Here is a 20,986-nt window from a genome sequence, read left to right on the forward strand (position 1 = left end):
GCCCTGAGGTTCATTTCCCGTCATATAATGGAACACCACAACACGATCAAGCACTTTTCCAATTCGTTAAGTCAAAGCTTCATGATCGCACACTATTATTCACGGATGGATCCAAAGGCGAATTTGGTTCTGGATGCGCATATTTTAACGTCACCAATAATCGGTCAGAAATGTTCAAACTAAGCGACCTCTCATCAATATTCACAGCGGAGGCATACGCAATATGGAAGGCGATACTTCACTGTGAGGACCTTGAAATAAAAACCGTTGCGATTATGTCAGACAGTGTTAGTGTGCTAAAAGCGCTGCAAGGATACAATAGGCACAGCAGACTACAAGCAGACCCTATAATTTCACAAATTCTTGTTAAGATACTCCAGCTGAACCTTAATGTTAAATTCTACTGGATTAAAGGCCATAGTGGTATTGCACCTAATGAAAAGGTAGATATCTAATTTAGCAAAAAGAGCCGCCAGTACAGGACCGCTAGTTCATGATAGAATCTCCAGGTACGATATGATGGCTGTAGCCAAAAGAGATATCTTACGAACACAGTGGGAATTACATTGGAAAACAGCGTACTCAAATAGACCCACACAATATGCATTAATCCACCCTAAGGTTACCATTCCACAGTGGCATAACATGAATAAAAGAGTTTCACGTAGATATGAGATAATCATCGCAAGGCTCAAATTTGGTCATGGCCGATTCCCTGCTCACCTATATAAAATTAATATGTTGGATTCTCCGGAATATGCATGTGGTACGGAGGTGGCAGACCTTAACCATATAGTTTTTAATTGTGCGCGTAATGCTGAACATACTGATAATTTGTGTGAAGGTTTGAGGAGAAAGGGTGTGATGTTTCCTGTAAATATAATTACTGTGTTAGCAACGAATGATAAGGATATATTTGACTTACTAATAGCCTTTTTATACAACATTAAATTGAACATATAAATAAAATTGCCTTTGTTATAGTACCTGTGTGTACCTGTATATCCCTTTCTTCCGTGGCCTACCTGTGTTGTTTATAAAGTCGCTCTGATCGGCCCCAGAGCGTGAAATGGGTCTATCCTAATGTGTAATTGTGACTTATGTTTAAACTGTGGGCCAAAATGGGCAAGATCCCAAAAAGGCCTTATAAAAAAAAAACCTATAACGTTTGCATCACAAATAAACCAGACGATGTTTATCTGCATTTGACAATATTGATTGTAAGATATAATTCAGGTAACGTATCGATTTATCTGAGCACAACGTTCCCGATTTTTCTTGTCTGCCCAAATTAAGTTTTGAATATACCAATACAACATTATTTATTTACCACATAATACATAACTTACGCAAAGCAAAAATTGGTAACTTCCATACAACGAGCTATAACCTAAGAAGCAACTACAAATCAACGAGTGGCGCAATCAACGTGGAGGTTAACATTTTCAAACCTATACATTGTGAAAGATCACAATGGTCTGTGCGATAAGGGTAGTAGTGTGTTCGGCCAGTACCTGTAACTATATAAATTTGTTAAAAAGAACAGCTGCCATCGGTATAAGCCATATAGCTTCAAATGGTTTTTATTAATTTTACTTACGCTAAATATTTTGCATAGTTTACGCAAGAACGACAAACTTATCAAATGATCAATCTGCGAAACAAGATTATTTGTGTTGTAGTAGATACTCGTATGAATAAATAGAATCGTTTGCCAATGGAAGAACTTTGTTGCCTATGTTTTTGTCATGCGAAAAATGCCAAACACGTTTTAAATGAGAGGATAATTACGATCAACATGGGGAAATCGAATTAAAGTTAGATCGTATTAGGTTTTTGATCTCTTTTCGTTTTATGGTGAGAAACCCATCTTCCCATTCCCTTACACAGGGGTACGTCTCTACCCCATTTACACGAAGTAGTGCACGAAGCCTGTTGCGCCGTTTTAGATAATTATCATTTACTGTTATGATCGATGTTTCAACTTTTTGCACTGTACAATGTTGGAAAATGCGAAAACTATTAAATGTCGTGCATAAAATTTATGACTCGCACATTTAAGCTTGAAGCGTTAAAATTCAAGTACGTATACAGGTCTGTCGCTATGTTTTCTATTATACATTTAATCTTCTCCGCATTCTTTACCTTTAATAACGCTAAAATATCCGGAAATATTCACCGGTGCAAAATAAAAACAAAAGTGATACAGATCCTTTCTATTCTACAGATGCAAGTATGGAATATGGGTTAGGACATTCGAGATCTATTATTCACTTAGTATTGATGCTAACTATCTGTTTACAGTAGTAGAAGCGGAAGTACTGCTGTAGTGTAAACCTGATAAGGAGGTCGAAAGATTAAATAAGCGGTTTTCGACCTGCAGAATTTATAGCGTATATTGTCCAATAGTCTTCGTTGTTTCGTATGGAAGATTTCAATTAATGATTACAATTTCTCATAACCGCAGTGGTTGTATTTTTGATGCTACTTTAGCGTTCGCCCTCAAATTGAACTGGCAATTTCCATCTACGATGTAATAAAACCGAATTAATTGAGAGAAAGCAAATTTTTACAATGTTCTTTATAGCCGATATTTACAGCAATTGCGCCAAACTATGTAAAACATCGCATTTACACTAGAACTTTCTCACGATGCAAAGGATTTAGTTGTCACTTGAACTAAGTGTTTCTTTTTTAATTAATCGTATTGAAAGTATTTTGTGCAGATGCAGGTGATTTAAATGGGAGGTGTTAGATCTCGGAAACTGCAATTATTTACCAAGTTTACATGTAGGTATATATTTCATCGATGACCATCCTTTACGCACATCCCGGTACCTAGTCTTTATAAGCAGTGCAAATTCGTGTCATTGTTGATGTGAGAATCGGCCGAAGGCGGGTTTAGCAATCACTAAAGTGCAATAGACAGCCAATGATATGAAAGAAATAATTTGCAGACATACTAATGAAGAAGCTGAAACAATGTTTTCATCTTAAAACAGTGTCATAATTTTTATATCAGCTATTTTGAAACAATGTGTATGAAGGAAATAGTGTCTTGATTAAGCTTTGCTGATTTTGCATTTTGTTCAATTCATGGTAAAATTTAGCGTCACTTTGCTTTCTGCATCCAGTCACTATAGTTTAATTTATTCTAGCCATTTTTGTGTAAGATTTGTGCATTGCAATTTCAAAAAGGTAACGTTTTCATTGAAATTACTTATTGTAAATTATGTTTCTTACAGCTGTTTGTAACTCTGGGTAAGTGATTGCATTTGGTTTTATTTGTTTTCAATGTAAATTTTATTCCTATTTTAATTTGTTTGAGGTTCGCAAGATATTAATTTTCATTTAATTGTTTAAGCTCATTTAGATTGATGAGCGACTTCAATTATTTATGTATTAGTCTGCCTTTTTTTGAATGTCTTTAACTGTTTCCTCCGTGCCGCATTCATATCAAAATACAACTTTAGAGTAAGGTTACCGTATCCAGGACCTTCAGATATCTTCTGGACTGGAGAAGGTCCGGTTAATAACAATGTATTTCATGTACTTTATATAAGATACTTCGGAATGTTGTTTTTCACAAATGAGAAAGGAGTGAAGTCGTTTTGAAATCTATTTGAGCTGGTCATTCTTTTGACTTATCAAATGTTGTATTAAACTAACGTCCGATCTAAATTATTCAAATGCAAGAGACTTCCTCGGATTGTTAATTTTATTATACTTCAAAAGTGATGTAAAATCTGTGTTTAGCGTTTTCCACAGTTCTGTGAACAGTGATTCGGAATTTTCTTCGGATCGGTTCTTTTGTACGATGAGTTCTAGGGGAACATTTTTTAAAAGAAAGATGATGTATTTGTATATGACCCCGCTGTACAATTAACGACAATACTACAGAAAGACCCATACAACATGGAATAAATCAAGACATATCAAAATTAATTTTTAGTTATTCTAAAAGATTGTACGGATTAATCGCAACTTTAACCAAAATCTGCTTAATACCAAACTAATCAATGACCAGTAAATTATGTCATGTACTCAGAAAGTTCCAGGAAACTTTTTTTGTATACCACGAGAACTCTTCAGACTATAAGTCATGCATGCGGGTAAAGACGAGGAGTAACGTTTCCGGAAGGGTTGATTCTTAACTTTTCGAGCAAATTGAGAATAAACTAGCTTCTTGGAGGAAAGTTTTGAAACGTGCAGTTTCAGTTGTTCGTTCACTCGCCACTGCCGGTTTACCATTTAGCGACCATCATGCGAGATTTAGAGGAACACATAATTGCGGCAACTGTGGAAATCTGAATTTGACCCTTTTTTAGCGGCTCACGTTTCTAAATATGGAAATCCAGGTCAAGTTCATATTTGTCTTCCACCACCTACGATGAATTTCTGGAATTAATGTGCACAAAAGTAACGGAAGATATAGTAACCGAGATCAAACGTGGAAAGTATTTCTCCCTTGTAATTAACTCAACGCTAGACTTATAAACCAAATCGCACTATGAGTGCCAGTTCATCTGAAGTTTTTAGCATAAATGTTTCCTTTTGGTTTTAAGCAACCGCTCGGTGTAAAATCGCTTATTATGTTATAACTTGCCATTAATTGAAATGGACTTTATATGCAGATATGATTCAAATTAAAAAATAAATTACCATTTGCGATAGTTTGGTATTAGACATATAATTTGGTTCCTGGAACTTACTTCAGTGTGGAAATAAAAACACATTATGAATGATGGTAAGTAAACTTTAATTAACCTTAATTAAAATACATACTTAATACATGAGATGTTAAAAATAAAGTAACAGTAAGTAATAAAATATATCTATGACAAAACACTAATCAGAATCTACATGTGAATCAGATTTACCTGCAATAGGTAGGTTTTCATAAAATGCGTGATATGATAATCACGTTTTATAAGGTTTTTATTACACAGGTAAATAAGACCGTCGTATTACTAATTCCTATAGGAGAAGAATAAGCTTTATTTAAGGGTATATCAGAAATACTAATCTTTTGCCTTTGTCTGTAATTCACCAATATTTCCTCATAAGTATTCTGTTCATAATCAGTCTTATAAAAAATACTTTTCGGATGCATTTTATCAAATAGTTATTTATATAACAAATATCAAATGCCCAGACACGACAATATTACCTGTATAGGATTGGTTAAACAATCGATTAATACTGAGATATTTTTTGTGACTGAAGTAAAAATGGAAAACTATCTTAAGGAGGGTCGTCCTATTAATAGTGTAGTATTCTATTCTCTTACACTATGTTAATAGTAAGGGCTCATCCCGCTCATGTCTGTTAAATAGTTTATATATTTATAATATATATAAGAGCGCAACAGAATTTGACGGGGACTTTTAGTATGTCCAATGGGGAACACTAATAAACATGTGTACCAAAATTCAGATCTTTACCGATTTATTTTTTCTTATTTGACTGGACTATTAGGTAATAGGATTCTACGGATGGAATTGATTCAATATGCTGTCTAATATAATGTTTGACACTATCTTCTATCTTTTTTGTATTTTCATGTTTGCCTCTCATATCAGCCTGTAGTATTCCTCCTTGGTTGATCTCTTTTCTTGCAGTTCTCGTCATCTGGTCACTTATAGGTAATGTATTATGAAAAATTTTTTTACAAACCCTGAAATTTTTGTTTTTTATTTCAAAAGAGTATTTATTATTATTATTTCTGTTACTGTTGGGTTTACAGTACCGATATTTTGGTTTCACCTTTGTCATATGCCTTATCAGGAACTCCCTTTGATTATTTATATTACCCAGATTCCAATAAGCATCCTTAATAGTTTGACGCTCATCTTCCGATATTTTAGTACATTTAAAAGTACAGCTTTCATTGCAAGGTTTTAATTTCCTTTCGTCTATTTCCTTTCCTTTCGTCTATTTCCTTTCCTTTGGAGTTTACGTAAGCTTTTCCATGGTTTAGTCTACTTTTTCTAATATTTTTCTGCTAAGCTTCTGCGTTGCGTCTCCTTTTTCTAGATTTACTTTTACAAGTTTGAATTTCGTCGGCTGGATTTATAGTATGGTTTAATAGTACGTCAATATTAAGACCTTCATTTTGTGAATCACCTTGAAATTGTTCTTCTTTTTTAGTGTTTCTTTTTTCTTTCACGTATTTAATTAATGGTTCTTCATCAGAATTACCACTATCTTCATTTATTGTATCTTGGCCTTGGTCGTTATTGTAACTGATGCTTCTGTTACTCTTTTCTGAATGTTTTCGTTACTTGCGCCTGTTTTGATGACAGAACATTTTGTAAAATATTAATTTTCGCTGGAATCGTCTCCTCATTTATTAACCACAATTAGGCTGTGCATTATTGTTATTATTTATGTAATTATGTCCCAATAACTGTTCTTCATTGGAAATCACATTAGAACGATCAGGATTGCTTATCGGTATAGAACTTACCGCAAATGAATGAAGATTTACGAAACTAGAATTTTCATTTGTAATTTCTTGTACATTTTGTAATATAGTGTATTCTTTTTTGTCTGAATCTGACTCACATTCAATCTAAAATTGTAAGAGTATTAAAAAGTTATTCCTATTAAACAAATCTAAGACCACAAACCTCAAAAAGTAATTCTTCTTCTATGTCTGACAATTTAGTTCCATTTGATTTCCCAATAAAAATATTATCGCCGATGTATTACTTTCATTGATTTTAGTAATATTGTTAGGACCGGATAGTTCATGAAAATCGCCGCGATCATCACACACTTAAAGCAATGTCACTTGAAGGCAAGACGAAAAAATACTTGTTTGCGAGGGAACAAGTAAAGTAGCTCGGGCACTTCATCACTCCAATCGGTATCAGTGCCGATCCTTCGAAAACTATTAAGTTAAGTACCTACTGTATCGACAGATCCGCGACTTTTCTTTGATCTACCGATTGCGGCCGACTACGGTACAATTAACACCTGACGCAACACCACTGTATTCTTTTCTGCTTGACGAAACCGCTAACTTAATACCCACACACAAAACATAAGCATAGGTTGTGAGTTCGAATCTCACAACTTGCCAGTTTTTAGTGGTACAGAACATCTCCTGACTACCATGCTTCGGAGAGCATGTAAAGCTGGCGATCCCGGCAGTCATACCACGACTGTCGTTAAGTCACACAGACGGCTGTTGATTTATTTTATTATCCCTCTCTGTCGCATCGCCCTTTTCACTGACCCCATCAGTCCCTCAAGTGGTTACCGTGGAATCGGACGACTGGCACCAAGGACCCTAGCTCTGCAGTTGTACGACTTTACTTACCAATATATTCAAGGCAAGCACAATGTGCTGATGCCCTCTCGAGACCACGCGATATCTTTATAAGCCCAGAAAACGACATCCGAAAAAGAGACAAAAAAAAAATAGAGCAATTAGAGAGCCCGCCCTCAGAACGCAGCGACTAGCATCAATGAACATCAAAAGGTTACTCTACCCGTGTTCCAAGGATTCTTCTACCGTTTCACACGAGCAGGGGGGAAGAACCACAGCTGTTAGTACCCCATGAGGAGTGCATCACCTCCAGATCCTTTCCCCTTCGGATCAAGTTTCTGCCTCTTTTCCTTTGGACTATGAATAACTGCTTTGCATCCAAAAATATTCAAATGTTTCACAGTTGGTTTCCGCCCGGACCAAACTTCTTCAGGTGTTCTTCTTTTCATCCTTTACATGGTAAATGATTCACTGAATACAACGCAGAATTCACAGATTTGCCCCAATACTACAAGCATCTGTGGTTAAAATTTTACAGAAACATCTCCATAACTAAGAAAGTTGACATTGCGCAGTTTGCGCAGGCGCAGATTAATCGTCAAGATTCTTCTTGGTCGAGGTGCTCGAGCTATTCGCTAGCGAATGTAAAACGAACGAACTAAATATCTTAAGAACTGTAGGAGTCCTCGGAGGGTGAACGGAGAAAGTTGCCATAATACCGCCTTCCAACATGAATTGGAAAAAAATCAGTCAGTGGATATTAGTTAAAAAGATAAAGAATGATTTACATTTGATTTGCATAATAACTAGGAGATTACGTAATTCTTCTGTTACGAGGAGTGATTAAAGGTAGTCGCACGGAGAGTGTTATAAACGAGAATTAGATGCTATAATTTTTCTACAACTAATGATTTGCCATAACAAACTACAGAATTTATATCTACAAGTACATCAATTCTCGTAAATTTAACGAGAGAAGTTAGAAAAAAGAACTTGCATAATTGCAAAACGAGTGTTTAAATCGTCTGAAGTAGAAAATAACACCATTACTCCAAATCCTTGCCAATGCAAAGCGTGCACCACGAACGATTGATCGTTATTGAATCGCGTGGTCGTAGAAATTTTTATAAAAGAGGTAATTTTCCAACGTGTAAAGTGAATGGCTTACTAAAATATATAATTGTGGCAGATATGCAATAAAGTTAAGTTAATAAGCGAAGAAGATCTGAGATGCAACAAAAAAGAAAGTTTTGCCGTTGTCATGTACGAAATGCGGTTCGCCTAATAAAGTCTTCCGTGATTAAAGACCGCAATTTGCTTTATTTGTGTAACTGTTGCTTCTACATGCACCTTACTTGCGTTTAATAAAAGATTGTCTCGCCCGCCATAAAATTCAATTACATATTTACATTTTTCCTCGTTACTAAGATATCTAACTTTAACTGTCAATTGCGAAGGAATTGGGTAAAATGTATTTCCGTAGAAGAAAGTAGGTGAAGTGCAGCTCCAGGTCACTGCATTGACCCCCTTCAAGGTCAATTGTATTTCAACATGCACTCATTGATTTCTGTCTCTAGATATGCAATATAAGGTAAAACCTTTCTTGCATAAGACAAGACAGGTGTAATATCTACATCTCGACAAAAATAATGAATTTAATAAGCTGTTTGTATAAACCAAGCGAAGTGCTAACTGTTAAGCATCAAGATTTACTCGATAAATATTAAACGCTTCTGAAAACATGCATAAATTTACATGTATTTGTGCATACTGCTTAAGCCATAAATGAAGAAAGTGTATCAAATTTATATTTGTGAAGAGCGAATGTCAAAAATGCAAGACAACTTAATTTGCATATAACCCATTCTCATGATTCTTTACGTTTGCCTTTGCCGTTAATGGAAATAATTGTCAATTTAAGAAATTTATGTTCCTCACGAATGCATTTTTCTGCTACCCGGCTCCTTCATGTGAAGTAGGACAATTTGATATCAGATTTACACGTTTAACATATGGAACGTCTTTGTAACATACAACTTCGGTCCATTTTGACGTCTTCTATAAATAATAAAACATATTTATAATTATAAGCAACTCGAGGGGTAATTTTGGTGTACAGTCAACAGTATTTTTTGGTAATTTCAATAATTCGTTGGTAATTTTTTCTATTTCCGGTTAATATCTTTGTATTTTTGAGAGGTAACTTGTTAAATTTCTTATTGTCTGCATGTTTCACGAAAAAAATGTTTAGTTATTTTGTGAATGGTTTCACCACAACCATGGTATGTATACTTACCATTTCAAGGGACTTGTAGACATTAGTTTCAAAATTTCATATCCGTATGTACCCCTACTATCCGAATAATGAAATTTCTGAAACATATATTTTAACTCGGATTTTAATAAAACAAGCGAAAACAAATGGAATCTAAAATAACGTGAAGTGAAAAATGTAAATAAACATTAATGTAACATTAAAACTACGAAACCTATTTACTACACCATTTTTAATTGTTTTTTAATTTGCTTGTAAATCATTTGTATGTGTGTTCTGTCAAAATTAGTGATTGTCATGGGAAGAACATCCTGCATTTCTATTGGTCCATAAAATATGTATTCTTTCTTTACAATCTTCGTGGCCAAATGTTACGCATTCAATGATTCCTTGAAAAACTTAACCTTGTAGTGGTGTTCGTCAGATTGTTCGTCCCGAGGTTCGTCCATAACTTCTAATATGCGCCTTAGATTATCAGAATAATAGACGGCATAGTAATGATTCCAAGAGAATCTCTAGTGAATGATCTTTTGAGGTGAAAGCTTTATTCTTAGTACTTTGTTCAACACTAGATTTGAATCTTGAGAGACGATCGGTACTGATTCTAAAAATAAATAATAAAAAATTACAATTATAAGACAAAATTAGTTTACAATATTAAAATTAACCTGTTTTGTCGTTCGTCAAAAAGCCAACACAGTGATGTCTTGCGACACGGTGTTGAAGCTGTCCTGTGGATTTCTTATCATAGCGGTTTCTACAGGATAAAATAATCTTGTTTGTTGCAATAATGAACTTTTCAATTGTTCATTTTCTTGCAAAATCTTTCAATTACATCAACTTGATGAAAAAAGTTGATGATTAACGGTTGATTTTGTACTTTCTGTCTGTTTCGTACTTTTCTTGATTGTCTCGAATATTCGCTTGCTGACCATTTTGTATTTGCGGTTTTCGGTGGTCTGTGGGGGTTAATGTGTTTTGAAGAGAATGTATTGACGCTATTTCATTCGTGTCAAAAGTATTTTCCAAGTGACTGTTGGAGACATTTTTACTTTGAGGTCGATCTCCAAATTCTTGCCCACATAACACACAGACGAACATCGAACGTCCATTGTACGTACATACGTGACGTGGACCTTCTGTACCAACATAGTACGTACGCGTACACACAGAATTTGTACAGTGGACGTCCATTGTATGTCCAAATGATATAAACCGTTCATGTACGTACCAGTCGTTTTACTTCACTAGATTAACAAATAAAACAACTACTTGAAAACGTATCTATTCAAACACATTCGGAATATAAAATAATTAACATATTCACTTCCTTTCTTAGGCTCTCTTGAGCCATTTAGCGATAGCTTTTTCAGGGTTGTTTTGTGTCACATTTTTGAAGGCTTCCATTCCAACTTCTAAAAACAAAAAGGACATAAAATGGCCCGTATGAATAAAAGTGAGCAAATGCTTATATTTGCAAAATTCAAAGTAAATACTCGTAACTGCCCCTTCATACTGGTCTGTTTAGCAGCGCTCCACTGCGTCCTGTCCTTCTGCTTATCAGCGCTGCTAAGTCGCCCAGTGCGAAGGAGCACTTATGAGTATTTACTTTGAATTTTGCAAGTATAAGCATTTGCTTACTTTTATTCATACGGGCCCTTTGACTTCCGGTTCAAGGAAAATCGTATTTGAGAAAGATAGATTCATGATCTTTTATTTCACGGACAGATGGCGTTGGTAATGATATTCTTTCTTCTAATTTCTGCATTCGCACATTTATATCCATAAGCAATGAATGTTGTAGCTGAAATTTGCCTATATGATTGCAGTAGTATATACATATACAGTTATACACACCCTGTCAGTCAAAGGCTCAACCCCAGATTTTGCAACTTCTCTACTACTACCATGACTGCTATTTATTGCGACTGCTATTTATTGCACTTACTAATCTGTTTTGCATCCTAGTGTCTTTAGTAATGTGCAGCACTAAAACAGTTTTTCCGGTTTTTCTAGGAAAAGTGGAGGTTATGTGAAAATAGTGCAGATACAAAAGTTGCTCATTTTTTTAATCTCTATAACTTTTACATTGAACATTTTCCTCTAAAATTAATAGTTTAGCCACAATTTGCAAAACACCACTTTCAACCTCCGTGATTTCACCCGCGGAAAAATTCAGCTGTTTTAATTATTTTTTCCCAATTTCTATTCATTTCACCTGCCTGAAAAACCTGGTTTCGCCCGGTAACTAATTTTTGTTGTAAAAAATATTGTAACGGAAACGCTCCAGACATGACGTCGCCTTTAGCGCTCTGGAATTTTCTACGCGCGCGATAGTGGGATTTGTATAGGAATATTCGAGACTTATCCGGTAATTAGGCGAGTGTTCTGGACTTACATTGCTTGCGTGTATAAATGGTTGCGGACCGAACATCGCAGTCAGTTTACTACCGAACGAGATCGAGTAGGGATGAAACATCGAGCGCGGAAATATAAATTGCGAAGTGTGTGATATAAATAGTCGATATAAATTGTACAGTTTTCATAGTGTTTTAGTTGCCTGGACTAATATACACTTGTGTTATCGGTCAAACAACAACAGTTGTCTGGTTCAGATATAGTTAAGGAAAATGAATCAAAAAGTAACCGATTGTAATTGGTACCACTAATCCCAACGATATTTGGACCATTGTGGTGCTCTCCCAATAAGGAAATGCTTCGTTGCGGTATATATTAGTAGAATTATTCGCAGTTCTCTCAGATAACCCAGCCACAATTTCTCACCTTTACGAATTAATTTTTTCAAAAAATGTAAATAGTTCTCAAAAGGAAACGCACTAAAACTGTCTAATACTTCAAATTCATTTGTATCTTCACAAATGTGCAATAAATTGTGAATATTGTGAGAAACATTCTCTGACCCATAAAGAGTTTTAAATGATTCTACAAAATATCTTAAATTTGAATGTGCTAATGACCTCAACTGACGCAGATGCCTTTTGCTTCCCAAAATTGTGCATGCTACATGAAGACATAAAAAATTCAAATACATATCATGATCTAAAACAGATTTTATTGATTAGATGAAATAGTTATTTGTGTACCAAGGCCGTACAAGTGATCTTTTTTGGCCGAAGCCGCTGTTTGTGGCCGAGGCGGTAGCCGATGCCGCAATTCAGATGAGGCCTAACAAATCACTTTTGGCCAAGGTGCACACAACATTTTTTAGGCGATCATCAAAAAAGAATTCAAAAATTTGCTCATAAACATATTTTTTCTGAAAATCATAGTTATCTTAGACAATTAAAAACAAAGCATTTCCTGTCAAAGCATCTTTGCGTGTGTTTTGTGCGTATCAAAATGGGTGATAGCGACAGTTCAGATACCCCAAATGAAATTTTGGAAGCTGCAAGCGTTGCGACCCTAAGTCATATATGATATAAGAGCAGGCGTTTGAGAGTAAAAGTACAATCGCAACTTCCTCCGCTGCATAAGATTTTAATAATGTCAAATGCAATAGGTCCTTCGTAACTGTGGCTTCCAAGACCTTATAGTTAACATGCTGTACAATTATTAGAAACCTGATTTACCTACTTTGATGGTAGGTATAGGTAACTACTTGTGTTTTCGGTTAATTGCTGGTGATTCTTCGTATAATAATGTAAGCAACAACATCTTCCTCATGTTTTGGTTCTACACTTCAAAAAGGTCTGCAAGCAGCAAAGATTGAAACGTCAAACTATAATTTTAAATGTGAACATTGTGATTATGCAAAATAGTGTGAAACATTCCTACAAGTCCGAAAATGAAAAAAACGCACGTGGATGGCCCAATCCTTGATGGGGCTAGACCAGATAGACGCTTTGTATTAAACAGATTACTGTTTCTCAAACACCAGTTTCAAATAAGTACAGTTTGACAGATGTGTACAATAAAGTAAAGTTTGACAGAAGCGTACAATAAAGTTAAACTTTATGGCCGCAAAAGCGTCCACAAAATCAACGTTTTTGTGATGATAGCCTAAAAAGATAATTTAGTTGGAGGTTTTCCAAAGCACCCAAAATATAATCATTTTCTTACAACTCCTAAACAAATAAGGTGCATATAATCAAGAATGATTTTCATCAGTTCTTTCAATAAAGTCTGTGTGAGTACGAAGTCGCAAGTTTTTTGTATCGGGAAAATTTAATTCGTGTCGATGGTGACTATGTGAGACAATAAACGAATGAATTTGGTTTCAATCATAATCAGCCATGAAATTATTTCCATAACAAATACATTGGCAAAAATTAATGCAAGTTTGATTCCCAAATGAAATAATAAGTGTTTAGTGTCGCTGGTTTTATAATTTTTTTCTCTATCGAGTGACGTAAAAATCCAATATGGTATCCATTTAAAATAAGGAAGTTGATGTCAATATCCCGAAAACCGCCATTTAAAAATTTTTTTTTCTGCGTCCATTGAATTTATCCCATCGAATCTTACAACTTTTATTGGAAACTTTTTTTCGATAGCTCTCTTTGTTACTAAAATATTTGAACTTTTTCGTTTATGCGATTGGTTTTGGATTATACGTAAACGAAATGGTTTTTTATGTTCCTCGAAGCGAGGGTGTAGGTTGCCATAACTAGAAACGTTTTCAAACAATTATTTTTTAAAGTGCCCTTTACACTTCCCCCCTCCCCTTGTAAAAGAGAAAATTAAACCATTCATTGCAAAGGCTTTATTGATTTGTAACGTTACGACACATCCGAAAAAATACATATCAATACAACGTTTTTCAACATCATTATTAATCGAACAGTAATTTAAATTACACACATTTTAGAGTTTTTTTTTAAAAATACGAGTAATTACTGTAACATCACCTGCCAAAAGCAAACTGGATGCATAACATGAAGTATTAAATTTACATACATTCACTAAATTAAACCAGACATTCTTTCTGTTTCATATCTTTAAATTGGCTTTTAAACCAGTTCTTATATCCGATTTCATAACCAGAAAACTATACCAAGCATTTTTATTGTTTGTCTTCCGAATTCAATATTTAGGTGTATCGCCATCCAATTCGGAAGTCTAACGTCGAGCTGCTAGATTATAAACGCGAAAAAAAATTAATTCAATTAAAACGTGAGCACTTTCTAATTCTATTACTTCTAGATAATCTAAAAAAATTAATCGGAAAGATGCTATTCATAAAGAAAGAAATTAGTTCACTAATGCAGCCACGCCCATTTATACGTTAAATGAATAACTTTTAGAAACAACCAAACAAAAAATGGAGACTAATAGATATTTACCTAATATGTGTTGGTTAGTTTTATAGTGAACTAATTTACTAGTCTATAAATACTGTAAAAGTTGATCTCGTAACCCAAATAATTGTCATTAGTGTATGTAATTATGACTTATTAACAATGCCATGGGAATGTTTTAATTTTATTATTTTCTTCTTTTGTTTTTTTATTAAAAGTGGTAAAGCAATTGAATGCAATTTTTGTCCATAATATTAATGAAGGGAATATATGACAACTAACCTTTGGTTTAATTATCTTTTTACACAGAAGAAATCATTTTCATTGCCGTCAAAAGAAACCAAGAATCGACGTGGAATTTAGTGGTGAAATCGCCACCCTCAAGAAACGAACGAACCTTCGCAACGTTCAACCGATAAATACGTGAAATAAAATCAACGTGGAATAACTGTAAAAAAGTAATGTGCATACCTCCCTTGCACTAAAATTTAAATCGAAAGGATCCTACTCTCGGTTCGAGTCTTTTTTTAACATTAAAACAGCTATTCTGCAGTCATTTTGATTGATGATGATGTATAATAAGTATTTCTCGATCTTTTATGTTTTATTTATGTTATTTAATTTTCTTGTCGTTCATGTCTTTAACAACCGTTATGATAATGTTGAATTTTTCAATTTTTTATTTTTACAAGAATCTTCGATCTATCATTTTTTGAAATGTACAATATGTAATATGTATAATTTAATCTTGGTTAGGTATAAAATTATGATAAACAGCCGCTCAGTTTTTCTTGCCACTTAATCATAATGATTTAAACACATTTGTCTTCGACTCGTTAATCTTACATTAATTGCAAACTGTTAAATGCTTCTAGTGCTGAATGTTTGGTCATAAACGCTGCGGTTAAGTGAGCAGAGTGTTTCTTAGACTCTTAGTCTTCACCGTGGCATTAATAACGTATACGTTTGATGTTAAAAAATTACGACTTTAACGATGCGAGACACTATACCTGTGTAATTGTACAAGGTGAATATCACTTAATTATACGATATTACTAAAATTGATGTTGTAATGTTATTACACTTGTATGTGTACAGATGATGGAATTTTAATCACACGCTTTGTAAAGGAATAACCTACTAAAATCAAAAAATCCTTCTTTTTCTATAATAAAATCAAATAGGTAGTTGCAAAAATTTATAATAGCTGTAAATTAAGTTTTTGCATTCGTAGCGGGAGGAAGGTTATTAGCGATCGCAGCTGCTGGCGTCAAAGGAAATAATTAGGACAGTAAAGACCACCAACGGAGTAATTAAATCCCGATTTTTATTGAATCACTAAATTCGTTATGAGGATATGTATTTCAGAATGCTTTAAATCTTTAATGTAAATGCAAATCTGTTTTGCTTAGTGGCGCGTCCGAGATAAAAGTAACCAAAATTGGAATGGTGATCGCGAATTCCTCGTAATTCTAGGTCATGAATTGCACAGCAAAAATTGTTTCAATTTCCATTATTAAAGTCTAGCAACTTTCTTTTATTAAACACATGGCCCGATGGCCGTATGTGTAGATGAAACCAAATTGATTTCTCGGACATAAGTATTAATAATTCCATCCTATAAACCTACCTTGTTTATCCCGAAATCCTAAGGTGGAGTGTGCAGGTACTGCAGGATAGTAATTGCATCTCAAAAATCGTTACACATGGTAAGTACCTTTTTACTTAAAAAATAAGTAATTTAATGTAGTTTACCTGATAGACTGCCCTTCAACTTGTGGCGACCATGACAATATAGGTGGTTGTCTAGGTAGAATAATAAATAATTAATATTTGATATTCTGTTATATTTTCAAATCGCTAATAGTTCTTTTACTGTATTTTGTAATAAAACGCTACAATTTGGTGACCCCGACTTGAGACGTGAGTGATTACGTGCGGACACATCTGAAAAATGGAACAACAACTACAGGAACAACAAACGCTCATCGCGCGACTGCAGGAACAATTAGCGCAAAGTCGACAACAACCGGAACCTACAACAGATACGATAGAGGAGATTAGAAAGGTTAAATTACCAATTTTTTGGCAAAAGGATCCCGTCCTATGGTTTGCACAAGTAGATGCCCAATTTCATACGTATAAAATCAGGTCAGACATCACAAGATTTTTCACAGTGGTAGCTGCACTAGATTGTAATGTATTACAAGTCTCCGACGTCGTGGCTAATCCACCCTCGACAGACAAATACGAGACCATAAAGAAGAAACTCATTGCGGCGTATTCTGACTCGCAGGATCGTCAGTTGCGCAAGCTGCTTAATGAAATTGAATTAGGTGATCACAAACCTTCCCAATTACTGCGACAGATGAGAAGCTTAGCAGATAAACGCATTAACGAAGACGTACTGAAGACCCTGTGGGTGCAACGCTTGCCTCAAAATGTCCAGCTCATTCTTTCTGCCAGCGAAGGTGTCACGTTGGATAAGATGGCCGACGTCGCAGACAAACTTGTGGAAATATACGCTTCTGGGTCGATTTCTGCAGTCAACCGTGCTGCGTCTCCCAGACGCACGGACATGTCAGAATCTGCATCTGCATTATTAGTAATGCAAAAACAAATTGAGATGCTCACTGACATGGTTAAAACCCTCACCACTGATAGAGGACGTTCACAACAGCGTTATGGTCGATCTAAATCTCGTTCACGCACACACTCCGGTAACTTTAGACATCGCCCAGCAGAGGAAGTTTGTTACTACCATGCCAGTTTCGGTGAAAAGGCAAGAAAATGCAAGCCTCCCTGTAATTTCAAGCCGAAGGAAAACTAAACAACCCACCGACACATGAGGCAGTGTTCGGGGGTAGCGAAAAACATCATCGCCTCTTCATAACAGATAAAAAGTCCGGAATTCGATATCTAGTCGACACGGGAGCAGATATATCGGTGCTTCCAAAGCAGTTCTTGGGTAAGTCAACTTGCATACCCACTAAAGTGTCGCTTTTCGCAGCCAATGCCTCACCAATATCAACTTATGGAGAAAAATTAATTTGCCTCGACTTGGGATTAAGGCGATCGTATAAATGGACTTTCGTTATAGCCAACGTCTCTCAACCCATCATAGGCGCAGATCTTTTGAGTTATTATAGTTTGCTAGTTGATTTAAGAAACAGAAAACTTATTGACTCGAGAACTCAACTCACCTCTGTCGCTAGCATTGAAGACTGCGATGCTCCAACAATTACAACTCTCGTAGTTTCTTCAAAATATCATGAGGTTTTGGCTCGATTTCCAGATATCACTCGCCCCGTACCGCCAGACACTAAAGTGAAGAGCTCCACGGTGCACCACATTATCACAACTGGACCGCCTGTATCGCAACCAGCTCGTCGACTTTCGCCCGAAAAATTAAGAATTGCCAAGGCGGAATTCCAGTTTATGATGGATCAAGGATGGTGCCGACCATCCAATAGCCCGTGGGCTAGCCCACTTCATCTGGTACCCAAGAAAACACCAGGAGACTGGAGACCTTGCGGTGATTACAGACGATTAAACAACATTACCACTCCAGATAAGTACCCAGTGCCAAACTTGCAAGACTTTTCTTATAAGCTTCACGGTAAAACAATTTTTTCGACAATAGATTTAGTGCGTGCTTATAATCAAATACCCGTGGCTGAGTGTGATATTCCAAAGACTGCAGTGATCACACCTTTTGGACTTTTCGAGTTTAATGTAATGACTTTCGGCTTAAGAAACGCAGCTCAAACTTTTCAAAGACATATTAATTTAGTGTTAGCAGATTTTGATTTTTGTTTTTGTTATATTGATGACATTTTAATTTGTTCCTCTTCTCCTGAAGAGCATTTATTTCACCTTGAAAAAGTGTTTCAGCGCCTTAAAGAATTCAAAATTATTGTTAATCCTGCAAAATGTGTTTTAGGCGCTGATCAGGTAGAATATTTAGGCCACCTGATATCAGCTGATGGTAGCTCGCCGCTCCCTGGCAAAGTATCTGCAATCCTCAAATTTCCGAAACCGACCATCGTCAAGGACCTACGTCGTTTCCTAGGCATGGTAAATTTCTATCGGAGATTTATGAAGAATGCTGCTGAAATCCAGGCTCCTTTGAACGATTACCTGAAGAACAGCTGTAAAAACGACAAAACGGCTATTATATGGTCATCCAAAGCTGAAATGTCTTCCGAACGATGCAAGAAAGATCTGGCGAACTGTGCTCTTCTAGCACATCCAATCGAAGGTACAACACTCGCGCTGACAACCGACGCTTCAGATACCTCCATCGGCGCAGTCCTGGAACAGTGCAATAATGATTCATGGACGCCGTTAGGTTTTTTCTCGAGGAAGTTGAGTCCAACACAGCAACGGTACAGTACATATGATCGCGAGCTTCTGGCCATTTACGAATCGATTAAATTTTTTCGTTTTATGGTGGAAGGGCGAGATTTTATAGTAAAGTGCGATCACAAACCTTTGATTTACGCTTTTAAACAAAAGTCAGATAAATCCTCTCCTCGCCAGCTTAGACAGCTTGACTTTATAAGCCAGTTTACAACCTCCATTATACATATTCCTGGAGAAAGTAATGTCGTTGCTGATGCTTTATCCAGAATCGAAGAAATAATCACGCCTACTGTAATCGACACTGAAACACTCGCCGCTGAACAAGAAATTGATGGAGAATTACAACGGCTGTTGAATGGAAGCGAAACATCGTTAGAAATGAAAAAGCTTTGTCCATTTGATAACAGTTCAACAACAATAGCCTGCGATGTTTCTACAGGCATAATCCGTCCTTATGTACCTAAAAGTCTACGACGAAAAGTTTTCCATATGTTTCATAATCTCTCACACCCTAGTGGACGAAACACCGGTCGAGCGATAAAGAAGAAATTCGTTTGGCCATTCATGAATCGAGACATCACGTCCTGGGCGCGATCATGCATACAATGTCAAAAATCGAAAGTATCACGACACACAGTGAGCCCTCTAACTTCTTTTACTGTTCCAGATAGTAGATTTTCACATGTCCATATTGACATCGTAGGACCACTCCTACCTTCCCAAGGGCACAGATATTGTCTCACAATGTCCGATCGTTTCACCAGGTGGCCGGAGGCTACTCCTATGGTGGACATCTCCGCCGGAACAGTAGCAAAAACATTTTATTCCACCTGGGTGTCTCGTTATGGATGTCCACAACGCATTACGACGGATCAAGGACGTCAATTTGAAGCTTCGCTTACCACGTCCTTAACGAATCTACTTGGGATTAAGAGATGCCGCACGACTGCCTACCGTCCACAATCGAATGGTTTAATTGAACGCTGGCATCGAAGCATGAAAGCCGCCATTATGTGTCATAACAGCACTAATTGGTTTGAGCTACTACCAACTATCCTCCTTGGACTAAGAACAAGTTTCAAAGAAGATCTACAATGTTCGCCTGCAGAATTAACTTATGGAACTCGGCTCAGAATTCCAGGAGAATTTTTCTTTGATGGCGAACATCCTTCCGTGGATCCTGGAACCTTCGTCGATCGACTTAGAGATCAAATGCGTGAGATTCGTTCATGTCCAATAGCACGACATGGAAAAACTGCAGTTTTTGTACATCCAGAGCTAAAAAAATGTACACATGTCTTCTTAAGAGTTGATGCAGTACGAAAGCCGCTTCAGCAACCTTACACCGGACCTCATGAAGTAATCAAGCGCAGTGAGAAAGTTTACACTATTCTATTTAACGGTAAAAGTGTCAACGTTGGCATTGATCCTCTAAAACCAGCTTTCCTACCAGAAGACATGTCAGAGATAAAAAATGAAAAAACTGCATCCGAAGATCATTCTCCTCTTTTAACAACTCGACTACGAAAAAACACTAAACCGCTTGTACGTTTCCGCGACTACAACAATTAGGTAGTCACTGAGGGGGGAGTACTGTGGCGACCATGACAATATAGGTGGTTGTCTAGGTAGAATAATAAATAATTAATATTTGATATTCTGTTATATTTTCAAATCGCTAATAGTTCTTTTACTGTATTTTGTAATAAAACGCTACAAACTAATATTCATAACCGGTTTATGTTATTACATGAATATTTTTCTTGGTTTATTGAAATCAAGTACAAAATTCTTTAATTCAATTTTCTAACC

General features: G+C 35.9%; 1 protein-coding gene across 1 annotated transcript; it reads left to right on the forward strand.

Annotated features, from left to right (window-relative positions):
* The first annotated feature begins 15,513 nt into the window (after positions 1–15,513).
* LOC116160517 lies at positions 15,514–17,675 on the forward strand. Its single transcript, XM_031473731.1, has 3 exons — positions 15,514–15,836; positions 15,908–15,993; positions 16,044–17,675. The coding sequence occupies exon 3, from the start codon at positions 16,764–16,766 to the stop codon at positions 17,637–17,639; it is 876 nt and encodes a 291-aa protein (XP_031329591.1). The 5' UTR covers positions 15,514–15,836; positions 15,908–15,993; positions 16,044–16,763; the 3' UTR covers positions 17,640–17,675.
* Positions 17,676–20,986: the final 3,311 nt, after the last annotated feature.

Source organism: Photinus pyralis, unplaced genomic scaffold (assembly GCF_008802855.1).
Source record: "Photinus pyralis isolate 1611_PpyrPB1 unplaced genomic scaffold, Ppyr1.3 Ppyr1.4_LG1, whole genome shotgun sequence".
Lineage (NCBI taxonomy): Eukaryota > Metazoa > Arthropoda > Insecta > Coleoptera > Lampyridae > Photinus > Photinus pyralis.